Source organism: Arachis ipaensis, chromosome B9 (assembly GCF_059453495.1).
Source record: "Arachis ipaensis isolate K30076 ecotype BB chromosome B9, ASM5945349v1, whole genome shotgun sequence".
Classification (NCBI taxonomy): domain Eukaryota; kingdom Viridiplantae; phylum Streptophyta; class Magnoliopsida; order Fabales; family Fabaceae; genus Arachis; species Arachis ipaensis.
Window position 1 is genome coordinate 21,026,278 of NC_142444.1, and position 19,104 is coordinate 21,045,381.

The 19,104-nt window shown below is 36.5% G+C and overlaps 2 protein-coding genes across 2 annotated transcripts; both read right to left on the reverse strand.

The window, feature by feature from the left end:
- Positions 1 to 2,521: 2,521 nt before the first annotated feature.
- LOC110267038 (uncharacterized) lies at positions 2,522 to 2,983 on the reverse strand. The gene has a single exon (XM_088498012.1). The coding sequence runs from the start codon at positions 2,981 to 2,983 to the stop codon at positions 2,522 to 2,524; it is 462 nt and encodes a 153-aa protein (XP_088354138.1).
- A 4,321-nt stretch (positions 2,984 to 7,304) lies between these two features.
- LOC148543970 (uncharacterized) lies at positions 7,305 to 9,372 on the reverse strand. Its single transcript, XM_088500393.1, has 4 exons — positions 9,199 to 9,372; positions 8,890 to 9,128; positions 8,002 to 8,322; positions 7,305 to 7,922 (listed from the first exon to the last, which is right to left on the reverse strand). The coding sequence occupies exons 3-4, from the start codon at positions 8,291 to 8,293 to the stop codon at positions 7,855 to 7,857; spliced, it is 360 nt and encodes a 119-aa protein (XP_088356519.1). The 5' UTR covers positions 8,294 to 8,322; positions 8,890 to 9,128; positions 9,199 to 9,372; the 3' UTR covers positions 7,305 to 7,854.
- Positions 9,373 to 19,104: the final 9,732 nt, after the last annotated feature.

Here is a 19,104-nt window from a genome sequence, read left to right on the forward strand (position 1 = left end):
CTATAAATTTAGTCCATCTGAAATTACGACTGTCAATGACTTGGTAACGGTACCCATGTATGCTCATGCCTACACACCTCCGTGCCAATCTGCAGCCCAAATTCTCACCAAATTTGCAACTGCATTGAATGTTCCTACAGTAAGCAAAATAGCAGTTTTCCCACGTAGAATATAATCATCAAGCTGGAGACGTTATCAAAACAAGCACAGCTTAGGCAAATTTTCTGCTACGTTACACACACACACACACTCACACTGTAATACCCTCACTATCAGAAGTCACGCTTCCGGCTGCGCTACTCTGATAGCAAGGAGTATTACGACTACTTTACATACTAAATACTAAAATAGGAGCCTGTGACTCGACACTGTATCGCTGATTTCCTTGAAAACCGGAAATAAACACTTTATCTCAAGAAAAATACAAACAGGCATAGATTCATATACAAGACTCCTTACATAATAACTCATAATATAATATACATATAAAACATACAATTCCTATCCCTCTTACAAACTTGTAATAACAAAGACGAGGGAAGAAAATAATCTAATTAATACAACAACATATCAACCAAACGCAGTATAACTCTTCTTAACGCTTCTTCATCCGGTTCCTGAAAAGGTAAAGCTGTAGGGGGTGAGAACCTAACCACGCAGTCTCACCATGGAGTTTCAAAGTTGTCATAAGAAGATATTCAATAAGAAAACTGTTTTCAAGCTCAGTGATTATCATTGTCTTATGAATCTTTTAAAACCAATGGGAAATCGTTCAAAACCCTTTTCAAAGAAACAATGTTTAATCTTTCAGAAATCCGAAATCTTTCCTTTCTTATAAGAAAAATCTCAATCAGAAATCAACCACGCAATCAAACAACACAATCATTAATTCAGCATCCAAGTTCATTCTCAAATGTAGCACGCCAGGACAAACACAGGCAAGACAGATAAGGAAAGCACAAGTAGGTAGCAGTTACAGCAAATAGTTCAAGTAGCAGTTAAGAACAGTTTAGTAATTAGGCAAACCAAAACAAGTTCAAACCCAAGCAAAGCATACAAATGCATATGATGCATGCCTGTCCTATGGCTGATGAGGCTCATCTGTCGGTTATCCAGCCAACCCGACAAGTCTGAATTGTCCTTAGACTGTCCCCCGACGTGCATCCCCAAGAGTCTATGCATAGCTTTTTCTCAAATAATCAATATTGCTCAATGGGGGTAACATTCCCGGGAATTTATATAGTGCCCGGTCACACTTACGTCGTAGGGTCAACAGAGTATCGAGTTTTCAACCTGGTACACGTGGTGGCAAGCCACGGCACTTAATCCAGGGAACCTCGTATCTCAGATATTTCAAATTTATAAGCCATATAAATAATTCATTCATCATTCATCAATATCTAAGCCATTCTCAATATCATCATCATTCGTCAATCCATATCCATTTCCAAATTCATTCAAAAATCATATTTCAAATCAATCCTCATCATCCTTCTTTCCGTTTCGTTCACTAACAATTCTCAATCCAAAACATAACTTTTCTTTGATAAATGAAGTATTTTTAAATCATATAATGCTTAAAATTAAACCTTTTAAAATAACTACTTCAAATGAAACTTCTAATTTTATAAAATTTCGGCAGCATCTCCTCTAAAACTCGGATTCTGCCACCCTTTCCGGGTCCCATCCAAACATTTCTCAAACCTTTCCAAAACCTCAATCATTTTCCAAGATTCGGCTAGTTCCAATATCAAATAATTTTCAAAGTGAATCAGTGCCCATAATAAATCTCTTTTTAAAATCAAACCAGCTCAAATACTAAATCATTTATAAAGTCACTAACTCAAAATTAAACCATTTCCAAAGCCAATTCCTTTACATCATCAAAAATAGCTTCAAAACCAAGAAAAACCATTTTTCATAATAATCAACTAAATAACCTTTCAAACTAATTTCTTTTCAGCAATCACAAACTACTCAAGCAGTCAAACAATCAGTCATTCAGTCCAGCAAACAACCACATTTAGAAGACAATTATAATCACAGGCATATGTTCTCTCATATTAATATCTATTTATCACAACTCTGTAATATAAATTAGATTTTAAGAAAAACCCCTACCTCATTCGCGATTCAACTACGCGACAAACTGCATTTCTATTCTTATCCCACAACAACAGCATCAATACTGACCGTTCCAGCAGTAGCCACAGCCTCTAAACACAGCCTTAGCTCAAACCTAAAACATTAATGTCGCATAAAACTCAATAATCTATAACAGAACATCAGCTAAGAGTTTGGAACAAGGAACGACTTACTGGGCTTACGAATGATCGAGAAAATGGAGTAACAACAGCCCCGATGACGACACAACACCTTGATGCTGTATGCAGCAGCCATAGAACTCAGCAATCAAGACCCGTAACTCGATCCTATGACACCAAGACCTCAGATCCTCAAACAATTTAAAACAAAAATACTAATTTAAAGATTTCAGAACGCATCGCTTACCCAAACAGACTTAGGCCTCAGTGGTGGTTTTTGGTGGCAGTGGCGGCGGCGTGGAGCTCCGGCAACGCAGAGGCGCGGCCAGAAGCTTCAGCAGCGGCGGATCTAGCAATGGTTCAGACGGAAATGGCGCCGGCAACGAGAGCGGCGACTGGGCACGGCGGCTGGACAGGTCGCGGCCTTCCCTGGTTTCTCTCTCTTTCCCCTGGGGATCCTCTCTCTGCCCGTCGTTCTGCTTGACGACGACGGACTCCGAGGCTGCGACGGCGGCGTCACATGCAGCAGCAATCCATGATAATGACGATGGCGGCGCTGGCTTCATGGCGAGAAGGACGGCGGCGACGGGCTTCACGGCAGAGACGACGATGACGACCGAAACCCGCAAAGACGACGACAGACCCAGCTTCGACGGCGACAGCTCCTTCGCGAGCTCCTTCCCTCTCTCCTCGCATTCGCCTCTTTCTCTCTCCTCCATTGTTGGCGACGACAGCAGTGACTAGCGGTGGGCTGGGCTCAGCTGGGCGGCGGCGGGATGAGCTCGACGGCGAGGCGTGGTGGCGCGGCGGCGATGCTCCTCCTTCCCCTCTTCTCTTTTCTCTCCGTGGATCCCTCTCCTCCTTCCCTTTTTGTTTCATTTTCTTTTCTGAAGGAGTTGTGTGGTGTTGTATTTTGTGTAGGTTTGCTGAAGGAAAAAGAAAAGTAGCGGCTAGGGTTTCATTTAGGAATAGGGGAAAAAGTGTGTTAATAGAATTATGGTTTGTGTATAAAATTGGGGATTTTGGGTTTAATTTGAATAAGATCATTTTAATAAAATTGGAGCATAGAGTATTAATTTTTTAAAAAAAACTAATTTAATCTCTAAAGTTACTTTAAAATATTTGTGGTATAAAAATACTAATTGATTCTCAATGAATTATTCTAATTGAAAATACATGGTAATATAATTAAATTTCTTTATCTTTAAACTTAAGGTATTAAATGATATAAATATAAATTATCTAAAATTAAATCATATAAAATTCTTATTATTTCATAACTTCCAACTTAATAATTTAAACATAAAAAAAATAATTCAATAATTATTAAATTAGACAAAATTCTAATTTAAATAGCCAAACCTCATTATTTTCGAATTTCTTAGAACTTTAGATCATAAATAGGAAAATATTCCATAAGTATAGAGTTTGGATAAAAACCTTAATTTTTATTTCAAATCCAATTAATTGCCTTTAATTATTTTTCAATAAAAATAATTTCTAAAATTAAAACTATAAATATATATATATAATTTGATATTAGTTCAAAATATGACTTTTCAAAAGTCTTGGGTCTTACACACACACACACACACACACACATATTTAAAATATATCTATTAAAGAAACTATAACATAAGACACATATGCCTCGATGGTGGGGCAAGTGATATTACCACTCCACTTATTTGCAATGGGTTGAAATTTTCCTCAGGGTGTAACTATGATATCACCCAAGAAGCAGAGTTGTAACCATGATATTCCGTTAATGGGAACTAATGAAATTCTAATGACCATGAAGAATGACCTTGTATTGCAGTTGGGGATTCCTTGGCCTCTACGGATTGGCTAGTCAGGAAGCTTGCTAGGAGTGTAAACTGCAGCAGGTCCATAAGCTGGAGAAGTCATCACCTCATGAAGCCTCCCTAGCTGGAAATTAAAAACCAATGATGACTACTCTTAACCACAAACTCTTTGTTCTATGTAGAAGACATACAAACAAACTATTCATCCCTTACCATTGTCCGCATAAGTTTCTCCCTATCAGTGACCTTGTTTGGCTCTGGCCACGAGTCCAATAAGTAAGCACATTGGTTAGGAAAGTCAACGACCATACACCACCAGTGCATGAAGATGTCTTCTACGGAAACGAATATCTAAAACAATGACACGTTAAAATGATTAACCGTAGTGTGCAACCGCAAATTTTAAGATACTGCTTATTTGTTCAAAAGACTCGAGAGTGATAGAAGTTTAAAAAATATTTTTCGGGTCATTGAGAATATTCAAACAAAAGTCGTAGGAAAGTATTTTTATTAAATTATAACTGATAAATAAAATTATTTCTAAATATACAATCAAATAAAAGAACGAATAAATAAGTTTTTCCATAGGAAAAAATTATTCAACAAATACTATGGTTTTTATTAGTCATAAGGAATACGACAAGAAATTTTATTGCAGTCTTTTAAATCTGAAATAAAAGGTTTCACTTCTCTTAAATATAATTTTAAAGGCTGGCAATGCTAGTTTCAAAAAAATTATTTCAGTCTCTGCATGAAGATTAGTTACTAATATTCACTTGACATGATATAATATATCGAGTCCATGATAAATATGAGCTTCCAAATTTAGAGCATTCTAGGTTGAAAATAAGCTATTACTCACATGATCAAGATATCTACTTGGTTTGACCCAGAATGGAACATATGTTTCAACGAGCTCCTCTGTTAATACACCTCGGATCATGTCATCCTTATTAAAAACACAACACATTATCAGAACTCCACGGATAATAGTCCAATTAGTGTTGTGTTTCAACACATATCTTTAACATCACTCACAGCAAATTTGGGAGGAAGAGTCTAGTAGTGTGCATGTCTCAGGTGTTGTATCGAGCATGCATTCCGCATCGCAACCATTTCAACAACCCTGCCATCAATCTCACGGCCGGGCACGAGAGATTGAATCTGCCGCTTGGTCAGGCAATATTCGCGCATCCTAACTAGAGTCTCTCTGCATGAAATGATACTCCGATTAATGGTGGCTTCTTTTAATGAAATGAAGGTGTTAACAGATCATATAATAAAATTCAACTTGGTAAGCTACACATAACTTACTCTAAAGGGTGCCCATCGGAAAACAAAAACTTGAATAGCACAGTATCAGCCCGATTAAGGTCCATATCATGATGAGGCTTGAAATTCGTCTTCGTACTCTTCTGCCACAAGGTCCCACAATCAACAACTGGGAAACTTCAACTTAAATGCAGCAACAACGATGACATGAACAAAACTTACTCGAGTCACTTTAGCACAAGAAGCTCCTCTGGAACGCTTGGCAGGGGATGATGCAGTTCCCCTTGGTGTATCAAATAGCCTCCTATTCTTCCTCATGGGAGCTGTTAATTGACTGCCTCATTCATCTTCGTCGGAGTCGGGAGCAGTCATGTTAGCGATGTCACTAGCATTAACACCCCACAGTGTTGGATTCTTCAGAACATTCGGGAGAGGACTGTCAAGAATGTATTTGGACATGTCTTCATGTAGCTGTGACGACAACATAATGCCGCTGCCATCTCCGTCACTCTTGGAAGATACCTTTCCATGAAGTGAATACGCAGGAGACCTACAAAGGAGACAACTAGAACATCATACAAGAACAATGTCACCCTAGTTTACCTACATGTAGCAACACTACTCAACTTACTATGCATGAAAAAAAATGACACCTATTAGGAGCGGTCATGAACCTCTTCAACGTTTGCATGTGCAACTATCACAAGATTATGAATTAATGAAGGTTGCAATAGCAGAGGTTTATGTTATAGTATATATAACATGATATTCCCTCCATATATTTTCCCGCCAAAGTATACTTTGTTGCTAACATCTTTTGTCTCCATATGCAGACAAAAAAAATCAGAGCAGACCTTCCTGGGTAACCACTGTCCATGGACTGTATCAGACAGACAAACTTTTTTCTTAGTTCATAGCAGCTTTATGAGGTGCCTTATTTAAGATATTTATTTAAATATTTGTGAGGCCATGAAAGAATTAAATGGTCTCATTAATTATTCCACCTAACTACACCCTCCATTATCCTTTATAAGAACGGAAAGTCCACCAAGGGAGACAATTCCACAAACAATTTGCATCAAATATTCACCTATCATGGTGAGACAAAACAAGAAAGTCTATGTGGTTTTTCGTGGGAAGAACCCAGGAATTTATACAACTTGGCTGGCATGCCATGCACAAGTTGATGAGTTTAGTGGTAACTTATACCAATCCTTCAAAAACATTGATGATGCAAGAATAACATGGACTGAGTACATCAGCCAAACCATGGGAGCTCAAACTGAATGGTATGTTGAAGACCACCTCCAAGGCAGTCTAATAGAAGGTGCTGCTAAAGACCACACTCAGCTCAAGGTTCCTTATGCACCAATTATTGATGGCTACGACCCTGGCTCCGATCCACCACCACCAACACAACAGGATTTGCTGCCTAAAGGTCCTCTACTATTATGGGGAACTAAGCCTCCACGTATATCTGTTAATGCAGCTGCCATTTTCTTATTAACCATTACTTTATTGGTGCTTTACCTAGCCATCCTTAATAGGTAAATTTACAAGTTGAAAATCCATTTAGAATTTTATTTTATTATTTCAACTTGTTACAGTTAATTGTGATGTTTAAGTCTACATCCTAAAAACTACTGTGTATTAGCCTTTATTAGAATTTAAGCTTGTGTAAATATTATTCAAATCATTCTTAGTTGAATCTTAATTCAAGTACCGCATAAATTTATCGACCTAAAAACATCATATGTTATGCCAAATTTGCTTGTGTCACCGCAATCACAAAAGCACTGTAAGATAATTCAAGTTATAATAAAATTCCTGAGACAATGACACAAAACAACCTTTTCAATGAAGCATACTTTAACCCTTTGTCAAGAGCATAAAATAAATTTTAAAGTACTCAATACTACACAAAAAATGTACTCACTATCACCAGTTTCATAGTAGAATATTAGCACAAATACTACTACAACATAACTCTACTTTCATTAATTAATTCAACACCAACACAAACTTACAACAGAATTAACTAGTCTACAAACCCCTACATAAAACAACTAAATTTACTAAGCCACCACCCTCATCCTACGTACTACACCATAATGTATTCAACCAAACATAAGTTACGGAGATTGACCTTCAATGCGAGCGTTCACTGCAGCTTCATAACTAGCCTTAAGCTTCTCGTAAGCATCCTCCAATTGACCGACCTTAGCCCGAAGTGCATTGTTACTATCACGAAGAAGCTTAACTTTTGAGTAACTATAGTCTTTAATCTCCTTACTGATGATATCAAGCACTTGACCAAGTATCTCCATTGCTGCATCTTCGCGGGCAGCCTTTTACACCATAGAAAATTGTCCCTTGGCATTTAATTCAACCTCATATGGTTCACCAGGAACCACCACGGTAAAGCCATAGAATGGGCCTTGGTCTCTCAAATATCTCTCCTGCTTGAAGAAACAAGGAGCAGGAATTTCAGAATCATAGCAAAGCTTTACCAACTAATCCTCCATGCTATTCACTATAGCAAATTTAGTATTCAGCTCCTCTTGTGGAATGACTGGCAGCCCTATTTGAACAACAACAACATCTTCACACTAAAATTCCAATAAATTCAAAAATGTAACACCAAAAAGTAACACACTTACAAGAAACACTTAGACGGCCATAGAAACTTCCACACTCTGAGCCTCCTTTTTTACCACACACAGCATCGGCGGATCCACCCATCATTTCCAGAGTTTCACATTTCTCAGCCATAATGCTCCGCAATCTTGCATTGAAGGCCAACACAGCTTGTTGGTAATTGTTAAAGCCATGGACTTCTGGAAAATTGAAATCACAAAGTTGCTCCCTAGCGTCTTCCCAGCTCGTGAAGACACCGGTGCGAGTGCCCTTCGTCACGGCGAAGAAAAGATATCGCTGCATCGGGTCTTCCATGCTTGACCTACTATAGTGTTTCTTATCTCCTGCAATGTATGTATTGGTTAGAGGCCACCTGCTTTATAATAAAATTTCTTTAGATTCGATTTTACGGCCCAGCCCAACAACTCACTTATTATTTATAAAAACAACATCCAAGGTTTTGAACCAAACAAAACCATTTTATAATAAATTAATAGATAAAGTATAAATAAATGTAATAAAACATATTTATAATTTATCGTGAACCTTGAAATTAAATAGAACTATATCAACTAAAATATTATGAATCCATCAAACAGCAACTTCAATAATGAGATAACAAAGTTACAATAAGTACTTTTTGATTATAAATTATCAATCAGACAGATTATACATGAGAGTCACAAACTGAACAAAGACAAAAACAATTATATATTAATAACACAACAACTTAACAAATTAACAAATGATATCAAATTATAAGACAGAAATAATTAACAAGTTATAGCAATTACAATAAAAACAACCTCAACATGAACTCAAAATCACAACAACAATAACAATTAACACAGAAAAACAACACCACAACACTATTAGGAATAATTAAAACACTGTAACAAAGTGACAAATACCTCAAAATCACCATTGCTGACAATAATAATTTGATATTTGTTTGCTCCAACAATCAAAGGCTAAGTTTCTATACACATAGTGGTAAGTACCATCAACGGAAAAGTGAAAATTCCCAAACAAATGGTTAATCACAGCTTAAAAAATTTTCACAATCCCCTATGGTTGAAGCAGCAATCAACTTGACAAGGAAAGCAACACAAACCAACTTCTAAAGAGGAAGTGAACGTCGACGGCGATGCTGATAAGGTGCGTTTGTCGACCGACGAAGAAGAACCGACGACAGACTGATGACGGTGATTCCGGAGCACAAAAGACGCCGGCCATCCTTGCAGCGGTGGTGTGGAAGCCTGGGTTTCGTTTAGTGCTTAATGAACCACATACAATTCTTTTTTTGGTTAGAAGCATATACAATTATTTAAAATCTACAATTAATTCTTTTTTTTGTGGTCTTCAATCTACCATCAAATAAAATCTGTATTATAGGAAGAAACTGAACGCTTTCAAAGATTTATTTTTTGATAATGTACTTTCAAACATTTTATTATGCATCACAATCAAAATATGTTTTTGCAGACACCTACTAGAAAGCCTAATTCTTTTTTTTTCAGTAATTAAAAGCCCAATTCTTAAATCTCTCAACCATTCCGTTTACTCCAAAAATCATAAATTGCAAAGCCCAGCTAAAACAGGCCATCTTTTCGACAAAAAATATAATGTTACCCACAAAAAAATATTTACATGCTACTCATATAATAACCCTATATTATATTTCTACCACAAGTACTCCAGCCACATATGTAATTAATAGAAAACGGGAACTCTACGATTGCAGGTTTCTCCTTTTTTTTCTCTTTCTGCGAGTCTGTCACGTACACCGCCACGTGTTAATTTGCAACAATGCCACGACATCAAAAAGCAAGCGGCGTGTGGGATGCCCCTTTAGAAGGGGCGCTTCCTAAAACTGACTTGAAAGCACAATGCAGTTTTGCTTTGTTAAACTTCGGTCAAAATATTATATTTAGTATAGCTCTATCAACAGCAATGGTTCTATGTTCCTACCATTGCATTTTTATGTAATTATCTTCTTCTTTTATGTCACTAAAATTGTTCTTAGTTAGTAAGGTTTCATTCTAGTTATCTTTTTTTTAATGTTAATGAAGTCTTTTTTTAGTTTAAGTTGAATCCTTATTGAAGTTTTATGGCCTACATTATATATAATTTAAATTTAATATACAAGTTATGGTTAATGATCTTTTTTTATCCAACTTTTAATTGCCAAACTATAATTTTTTTTACTAGTTATTTTTATTTATGTTATTTTTTACATATATATTCTATCACCATCGCCCATCATGCCTCACGTAGAAGAGCAAATAAGACGAACTTCAGAGAAGAGACAATGAATAGTAGAAAAGAGGAGACGATGAACATACCAAAACAAATGAAGATAATTGATAATGGATTAATTTAAGTTTTTTAAACAAATTTTGGATACTAATTTGAGTTGAACTCATTATTTGTCCACATCAGCGTACTGCACTTAAGAGCACGCATCAACAATATTAAAATTGCTGGTGAGTTTTGGACTAACGTGAATTCATGTTTTCGCGAGTTAAAAGTTAATTTGGTCATTTTAAAAAGTGAGGGACTTAATTGATTCAAGTTAAAAATTTTAGAGGCTATTTGGGACATTACTTTAATAGATAAATATTACTTAATAAATAATCAAATTAGTAGAATTTTTAAATAATAAAGAATCTTCTTTAACCAAGAATTAATACTTATTCATATAAAATAACAACAAAAAGAAGGACTTCTTCAAAAGAAGTTCTCTGTTCCCATCGGTCAAAAAGCAAAACAACCAAGAGAGAGGTTCTTGGATTCCACATGTGTGTTATGTATTTGCTGTTTTGAATTTATTCTTCCCTTGTCTATAGGAATGACAACATTACTCAAATTCACAGGTATCCATTCTGCCCCTACTTGTTCGGGGTGAATTTTTAGCAGGGCGTGGTCTTGGAAGGAGGAAGCGGGTCATGTTTAGGTAATATCCGCCCTATCCACCCCAATATATATAATATATGTAAAATAATTAGTAAAATAATTAATAATATTGTATCGTATTTAAATTTTTACTTTAATTTATGTTATATATGTGATGATGGTTATATAAATTTTGAAATTTAATTTTATTCATTAGATTAATAATTATAGGGGTGGGGTAGATACCCACGGAAACAGGTTAAGATTCAACTTTTTACTACACGCGGGTAGGAGTGGGATAGGTTCTATACATGTTATTATAGGTCGGGGCGGGGTCGGCTAGGCACAAAACCTACCCTTACTTGCCCCATTCCCACCCCTAGTTGTCCATTGTCGTGGAGGGTTTAGTGCACGTATTTGAACTTTTGGTGGAATGAGGATGTATTAGGGGTGGCAGGAGTAGCTAAACTCACAGATATTCGACCTGTCCCAGAGTATATATTATATAATATGATATAAAATATATAAAAATTAATAAATTTAAAAAATATTTAACTATTTTTAGGATTTCAGGGTTTGTCACTTGCACCCCTACCTCAAATCACTACCTCCCAAAGCCCTCAGGATCTTCTTCTTCACAACTCAGCCCTCACCGAGAAAACCCACCGTTTGAGAAATTTATCATTGTCTGCAATGTGTCTTTGCTCCGGTGGCTTCCGTGGTGAGCCCGTTGTCGTCGCAACTTCCTTTTTTTTCGTCATCGTTGCTCCTTTCCTCTAATCGCATCGCTGTTTTCCTCCGAGCCTGTCGCCACGCCGTCATCTGCAGGTAAGTTCCTTTCTCTCTCTCTCACTCACTCTCTCTCTCTCTCTCTCTCTCACACACACACACACACGCATTGTGAATCTGCACTTCGTCGCTGTAAGTTCTTCTCTATTTGTTCTAAAACTTGTCGTTGTGAGCCCGGCAGTCGCCATCGCAGCTTCTTGTGATTCCGTCACCGGAGTCCCTTTTCTCTGTGCCGCATTGCTGTCTTCAGGTAAGTCCCTCTCTCTCTCTCTCTCTCTCTCTCTCTCTCTCTCTCTCTCTCTCTCTCTCTCTCTTACATTGTGAATGAGTGAATCTGCACTTGGTGAAGTTGTGAATTTGTGAGTATTTTGAATCTTGTTTTGAATTTGTGAGTGAATTTGTGAATTTATGCGTGAATTGAATCTTGCTGTGAATTTGTGAATCTTGATATGATGTTGTTTGTGAAACTGAATCTTATTTTCATCATGAATTAGAATTCATGTTCCAATTTAGATATAGTTGCTGGTCTATCATTTACTCTGTAACTGCGACTTATGTTAGGAAGCTATTGTTAGGAAACAGGAACCATGATGAATATATTTGCTCTGTAACTGCTATGTAATAAGTTAATTAATGAGTATAATCAAAGAATGAGTTCTAAAAATATGTCACATATTGGTACAAAAGAAGTTGATGAAAGTAAAAATGTAGGCATATTTGGTGGTGATAATTATATGGTGTATCTTAAAAGAAGAAAAATGAAGAGGAGTTCATATGTAAATGTTGAGTTTGATAATTATCTTGAGGAGGAAATTCAACATCTAAATGATTCAAACGTTAGTGTTTTGAAATGGTAGAAGAACAACAAGATGAGATTTAAAGTTCTTGCAAAGATAGCCAAGGATATATATGCTATTCTAGTATCTACTGTTGTTTCTGAATATGCTTTTAGTACAAGTGGTCATGTAATTTCTTCTCATGTGCAGAGCTCAAAGAAAACATAATTGAAGCGTTGGTGTGTGGCCAAAGTTAGTTATGAGCAACTTTGGGGACTAAAGATACACATATATTATTTAATCTTTATTTATATTAATTTTTTACATAATACTAATTAATTTGTTAATTGCTATCTTATTTGATTTTCAGGTTTAAATCTTGATTTTTACACTTTTAGTGATGATGAAGAGTTAGAAAGTGACAAAGAATAATGGATTGAAATTTCATTTATATTTAATATTTTAATTTTTTTTATTATGATGTTAAATTTGTTTAGTAATCAGACATTATTTTTTTTAATTTCATGTTATTTGACATTGCATGAATAATGAATTTTATGTTTTTATTTTAATTTATATATAAAATATGTAAATTTTAAAGTGTCATTTAATTAATATAAGGGTGGCTAGGGGATACTTGTGGAGGCGAGTTAGGGTACAATATTTTACTACTCGCGGGTAGTGTTAGAGCGAGTAGTGTCTAAGTAAAAAAAGGGCGGAGCAAGGTCAGATAGGACAAAAACTCACATCTACCTACCCCACTGCCACCCCTAGGATCTCTGGGTACTCCCCAATTAGATATACAAGAGTGCTTATTGCTTAAGTCTTGGCTTGGTACCCTATTTGGTGGGGAGAAGAAAAGGTCGTGGGTCATTGCGTTTTATCTTTTTTATTTTTGTTATCTCGTTGTCAATATTGGACCTCTATGACAAGGTTATTCTTAATAATAAGTTGTCTTCGGCTTCTTTTATGGCTAAAAAGATTAACCAACATATTAGTTGTGGTCTTTGTCAGATAGGCGACATAGGTCTATTGCTTAGATGGTATTGGTGTGTGCTTCCTTCAAGTTGGGTTGCTGGGTTAGTATAATATTTTTTTCTTCTTTCATGATTTTATCACATTGGATTTTCTATCCAAGTTTTGCTACTCAATGGGTGGGTTTCTAGTAGAATTAAACTACTATGATTTGTATTGATGATTGTATAAATGTATGAATTATTGAATTGTGTAATGGAAACTAGAATTATAGAAAGTATTGCGAATAAATGACCACTTATATCCATAAAAGATGAAAACACTGACATATGTACCCACACTAAATCGAAACTAAACTTGTACCCACGCAAGATACCCTTCGTGTGACAAAAGTGCTCTATCTTTGGAGGGTTGGAGTGCCACGTAGGTACTTTTGTCACACGGAGGGCATCTTGCGTGGGTACAAGTTTAGTTTCCATTTAGTGTGGGTACATATATCAGCGTTTTCATCTTTCATGGGTATAAATGGTCATTTATTCAAAGTATTGCTCCTATTTGAGTGAGAAGCACACTCTTTTGAGAATAATCTCACTATTATCCTCTCTAACCAAAACAGAATTGCTATCCTCCCCATATATCTCTTTTTTCGTAACTAACTAGCTATGTCAGTAGGAAATGAAAGATCTAGTGCTCTATCGCTGGGGGTGTAGCCGGGTAGTGACCGCATAGCATGGCCATAGAGAGCTTCGTGAGGCGACATGTCGAGAACTAAGTGATAGGACCCGTTATAACAGAATTCAATCCTTGACAAATAGGATGCCCAAAAAGTAGGATAGAAATGAGTAAACACTCTCAGATATTGCCCCAAGGTTCTGTTTACGACTTCTGTTTGGCCATCACCGTGTGGGTGGTAGGTGGTGCTAAAATGGAGTTTAGTTCCATTGAGTTCAAACAAATTCTTCCAAAACCTACTCATGAATATTGGGTCTCGATCCAAAATCATAGCAGTAGGGTATCCGTGTAGTTTCACTACTAAATTAGTGAACTCCCTGGCTGCTTCCTTCATTGTAAAACCTGGTTTCAATGGGGTGAAGTGTTCCACTTTGCTGAAACTATCCACTACCACTAGTATAGCATTAAAACCAGCTGATTTTGGAAGTTGCATAACAAAATCAATTGAAATCTCATCCCACGATTTGAGAGGAATAAGTAACGGTTGAAGCAACCCTTGAGAATTAGCAGGAATATATTTGGTGACCTGACAATTAGTATACTATTCCGCAAACTTGTGCACATCCGCCCTTATTCGGGGCCATAAAAATAAATCACTTAGGATTTCCTAAGTTTTGAGTATCCCTCTATGTCCATCTCTCACAGAGGAATGGAACTCATACATCAAGGTCTCCCAAATTCATTGATAGTCTGGCACCCAACCCAACCTTGGAACATCAAAGTACCATCATTAGCCATGTAATCCAGCCTCAATTTTCCTTCTTGTAGCTACTAATGTAAGTGCAGCATCTCCTTGCAATGCAAATTAGCAACCTTGAGTATTTGAATCAAAGAATTTTGCACCATAGATAGAGCTCTATACTCCACTGATGCCATCGTATCCAGGTGGAAAGATAAAGCATCGACTACTTAATTAAGTCTCTCTAGTCAATATTGTATCTCAAAGTCATATCCTATCACCTTCATCAATTAATATTGCTATTCCGAAATTAAAACCACATGCGTCATCATCAACTCTTCAAGGCCCTAATGATTTGTCTTACTGATAAAATGTTTTCCTAGAAGGTAGTGATGCCATTTAGCAACAGCTTGCGTGATGGCATATAGTTTCTGCATGGAAGCTGATCCCATGGTCATTCTCTTGTTGAGCTTCTTGCTAAAGTAAGCAAGGGATGTCCTTCTTGTGAAAGTAAAGCTCCTACCCCCATATGAGACGCATCGGTCTCAACACAAAAGGGTTTAGAAATTTTGGTAGTGTTAACACAGGTGTGTGAGTTATTACTTCCTTGAGTTCTAAAAAGGACTTATTCTCTTCCAATCCCCAATTAAAGGTGTTCTTCTTAAGTAACTCGGTGAGGGGTGAGCAATATGGACATATTTTGCAACAAACTTTTGATAATATCTAGTAAGATCTAAAAAAATCCCATAGTTGTCTAAGATTAGTTAGTTTTGGCTAAGCTTAAATAGAGGTAATTTTGGATTGATCCTCTTTTACCCTGTCATCCCCAATATTATGGCCAAGTTATTCCACATGTCGCTGCCCAAAGAGGCATTCAGACCTCTTCACAAATGAGTGATGTTGGTCCAATGTAGTTACGGTGAGTGTCAAGTGTCTAAGATACTCCTCCCATGTCTTATTGTATACCAAAATGTCATTAAAGAAAACAACAATGAACTTTTGTAAATAAGGTTGAAATACCTTATTCATGGTAGCCTAAAATGTGAAGGGCGCATTGGTGAGGCCAAAAGGCATCCTACAAAATCATAAGGACCTTGGTGAGTCCGAAAAGCCGTCATAGGAATAACAACATCATTAATTCAGATTTGATGATAGCCAGAACAAGTAGGTCGATCTTAGAGAAAAATTCAGCACTAAATAACTCATCCAGAATTTCCTTTATTGTAGGAATAGGGAATTTATCTTCCACCGTAATGGTGTTGAGGGCCCTATAATCAACATAAAACTTCTAGGCTGCTATCTTTCTTCTTTACTAATAGGATGAGGCTTGAAAAGGCACTTTGACTATCTCAAATTACACCAGCCTTTAACATTTATGTGATGAGTCATTCTATCTCTTCCTTTTGGAAGTGAAGGTCCTTATAAGGTTGAACACTTATTGGTTGGGAACCCAGTATGAGCTAAATTTGGTGCTCAGTATCACGATGGGATGGTAACCTGGTGGGTGTATTAAACACTGCTCTGTGATCCTCCAATACTGACTGAAAGTTGGTTGAAACCAGGGTCTTTCTCTCATTCTCGATGACATCTAACAGCCTTAGATGATATAAAGTCGTGACTACTTTAGCCATTACCATTTTCTACATCATTTTATTGCTTATAGCTTTGGAATGTAGTAACCTTTCAACTTGTAGCTTTACTGCAATACCATCAACAACAAATTTCATAGTAAGCAGTTTGTAGTGCGTAGATACATACCCTAAACACATCAGTCATTAGACCCCAAGCACAATTTTTAGCCCTTTATAATTCCAGTACAAAAGTGCTAACAGAGAACTATTAGCCTTGCATAACCAAGGGAACTTTCTCACAAATCGCTTTACAGCCAATAGTGTCTCCATTTCCCACTAAAACCTACAATGTAGTGGTTTTTGATATTGAAAAGTTCAATTTCTCAGCCACACTAGCTTTAACAAAATTGTGAGAGCTTCCTCCATCAATAAAAAACATAACGGGTTGTCCGTGATACATTCCTTTGAGTTTGAAAGTTGCGGGTTGATATTGACCCACCATAGCTTAAAGCTAAGTTTCGGTTGACGTAATTCCACCACCACCAGGTTGTCCACAAGCAAATTTTGCACCTCTTTTGACTTTGATTCCTTTAGCAATTCCTACATTTCTTCCTCTCCATTGAGTAAGTAACAAGTGCTCTTACATCTGTGGCCCCGAGACCACTTCTCTTTGCAGTATTAACACAATCTCTTCTCCCTTTTTAGTTTAATCCCTGAGGTTGATAATTTCTTAATGGGTGAATTATGAGGGATATTGGTTAAGTGGTTAGAGATAGATGTATCGGTGAAAGGAGTGGGGTTGAAATTAAATTTAGGTGATTATGTCTTATTGGTAGTAAGTGAATTAGGAGAGTTACTTGAAGTATGATTTGGATTCATATTTGTATTTCATTTATGATTCGGATTTGTTGCAGATTTTTATTCATAGAGCCTAGCCAAGGACACGACTGTGACGTAAGAGTTGGGTCTGGTAAGCAATAATTCGCACTTCAAATAATCCTGTAAATCATCTACAAACAGGGAGATTAACAATCTTCGCTTAAAGCAGTGACCTGATTTACCTATTAAGAGTTGGCTTTGAACACTATTGACCAGTCTTCGAATTAGCTTTGGTATTTAGCCACACTATTGCTCTATTTCAGTTCCTTAAGATTTTCCTTTTGATTATAAAACTGGCTCTGTCCAAACCGATCCACCAGTGCATCCAGGAAGGATTTCCAAGTATGTTTAATGTTGTTATTGACTACTCAGCGGTACCAAGAATAAGCTGGACTAGTGAGATGAAAAGAAAACATACACACCCTCATATCGACAGAAACTGGATATCATTTGAAGTACTCCTTAGCTTTGAACACCCAGTCTTCCACATTCTCATCATCGAACAGTGGCAGGTCGATCTTAAAAGGACGAGTCAATGGCTGAGGTGACCCGTTATTCCTATGAATTTTGGATCTGTGTGAAAAAAGTCCTTCTTCCTCAAGACATTCTTCAATAAACCTTGGATCTTTTGTAAGGAAAGCTATGCCATCCAAACGTGTGTTGGTAGCTCTAATTTGACTGAAAACTTCTACCTGACTATGTTGAAGAGCTGCAATTTCAGCTTGGGCAGTTGAATTTATTAGAATTTGTCATCCTTTCAACGAGAGTACCAAATAGCAGAATTAAACTAGTGTGATTTGTATTAATGAATGTATGAATTATTGAATTATATAATGAAAAATGGAATTACAGAAAGTATTGCTCCTATTCGAGTAAGAAGCACACTGCTTTGAGAATAATCTCACTAATATCTTCTTTGTTCAAAACAGAATTGCTATCCTTTCTATATCCCTTTTTTCCGTAACTAACTAGCTATGTTGGCAAGGAAATAAAGATCTAGTATTCTATTCTTATTAACCCATAACGTAGTCCCCCGTCCAATTAGGCTTTTTTCTGCTTTTCTGTGCTCTGAGCACAATTCTGCTGGCCTAACATCTTCTAATTCAACAGTTTATGGATTACCATTTAGCCCGACTTCTACATGTATGCTATCAGTTTTGTTTGCTTTATGTACTACTTGCTTGATTGGTATGGATTTAAGTAGGGGTGGCAATGGGTAGGATAAAATTTGGATCCAACCCTAACTCTAGAAAATATTCCAACCCTAACCATATCCATTCTTAACCCGCGGATATCCGACCTTACCTACGGATTACTAAAAAGATGCAATTATTATATAACTTTACGATAATTTAAAATAGAATTGACTTTTTTGTAAAAAAAATATTAAATTATCAATTGATTTTTTCTGAATGACTACAGATTTTTTATATTTAGTGAGAAGTTTTTGGTTCAACATCCACTTAAAACATATTTTTATATAAGTATATAACATATACATATATAGAGTATGGGTTCGTCAGGTAGAGTTGAGATTTAACTCGTACCCTACTCGACTTGCATGAAAATCTTATCCGTACTGCTACAGATCGAATTGACGACTCTATTCAATTGGCTTGAATAGGATATCCATGAATAGGGTGCATGTTATCACTCCTAGATTTAAGCCAATTCAATATTTATCAAAAAAGAAAAAAGGGAGGACTATTTGTGCAATGAAAACTAGGAGCGAGGGCTTCAAGGAGAAAGTAATTGATATAGAATCATATAATTGACACCTAGCGGCATCCAGAAAGTCCAAGCATTGAAAAGCCATTCCCCTCCACCGCT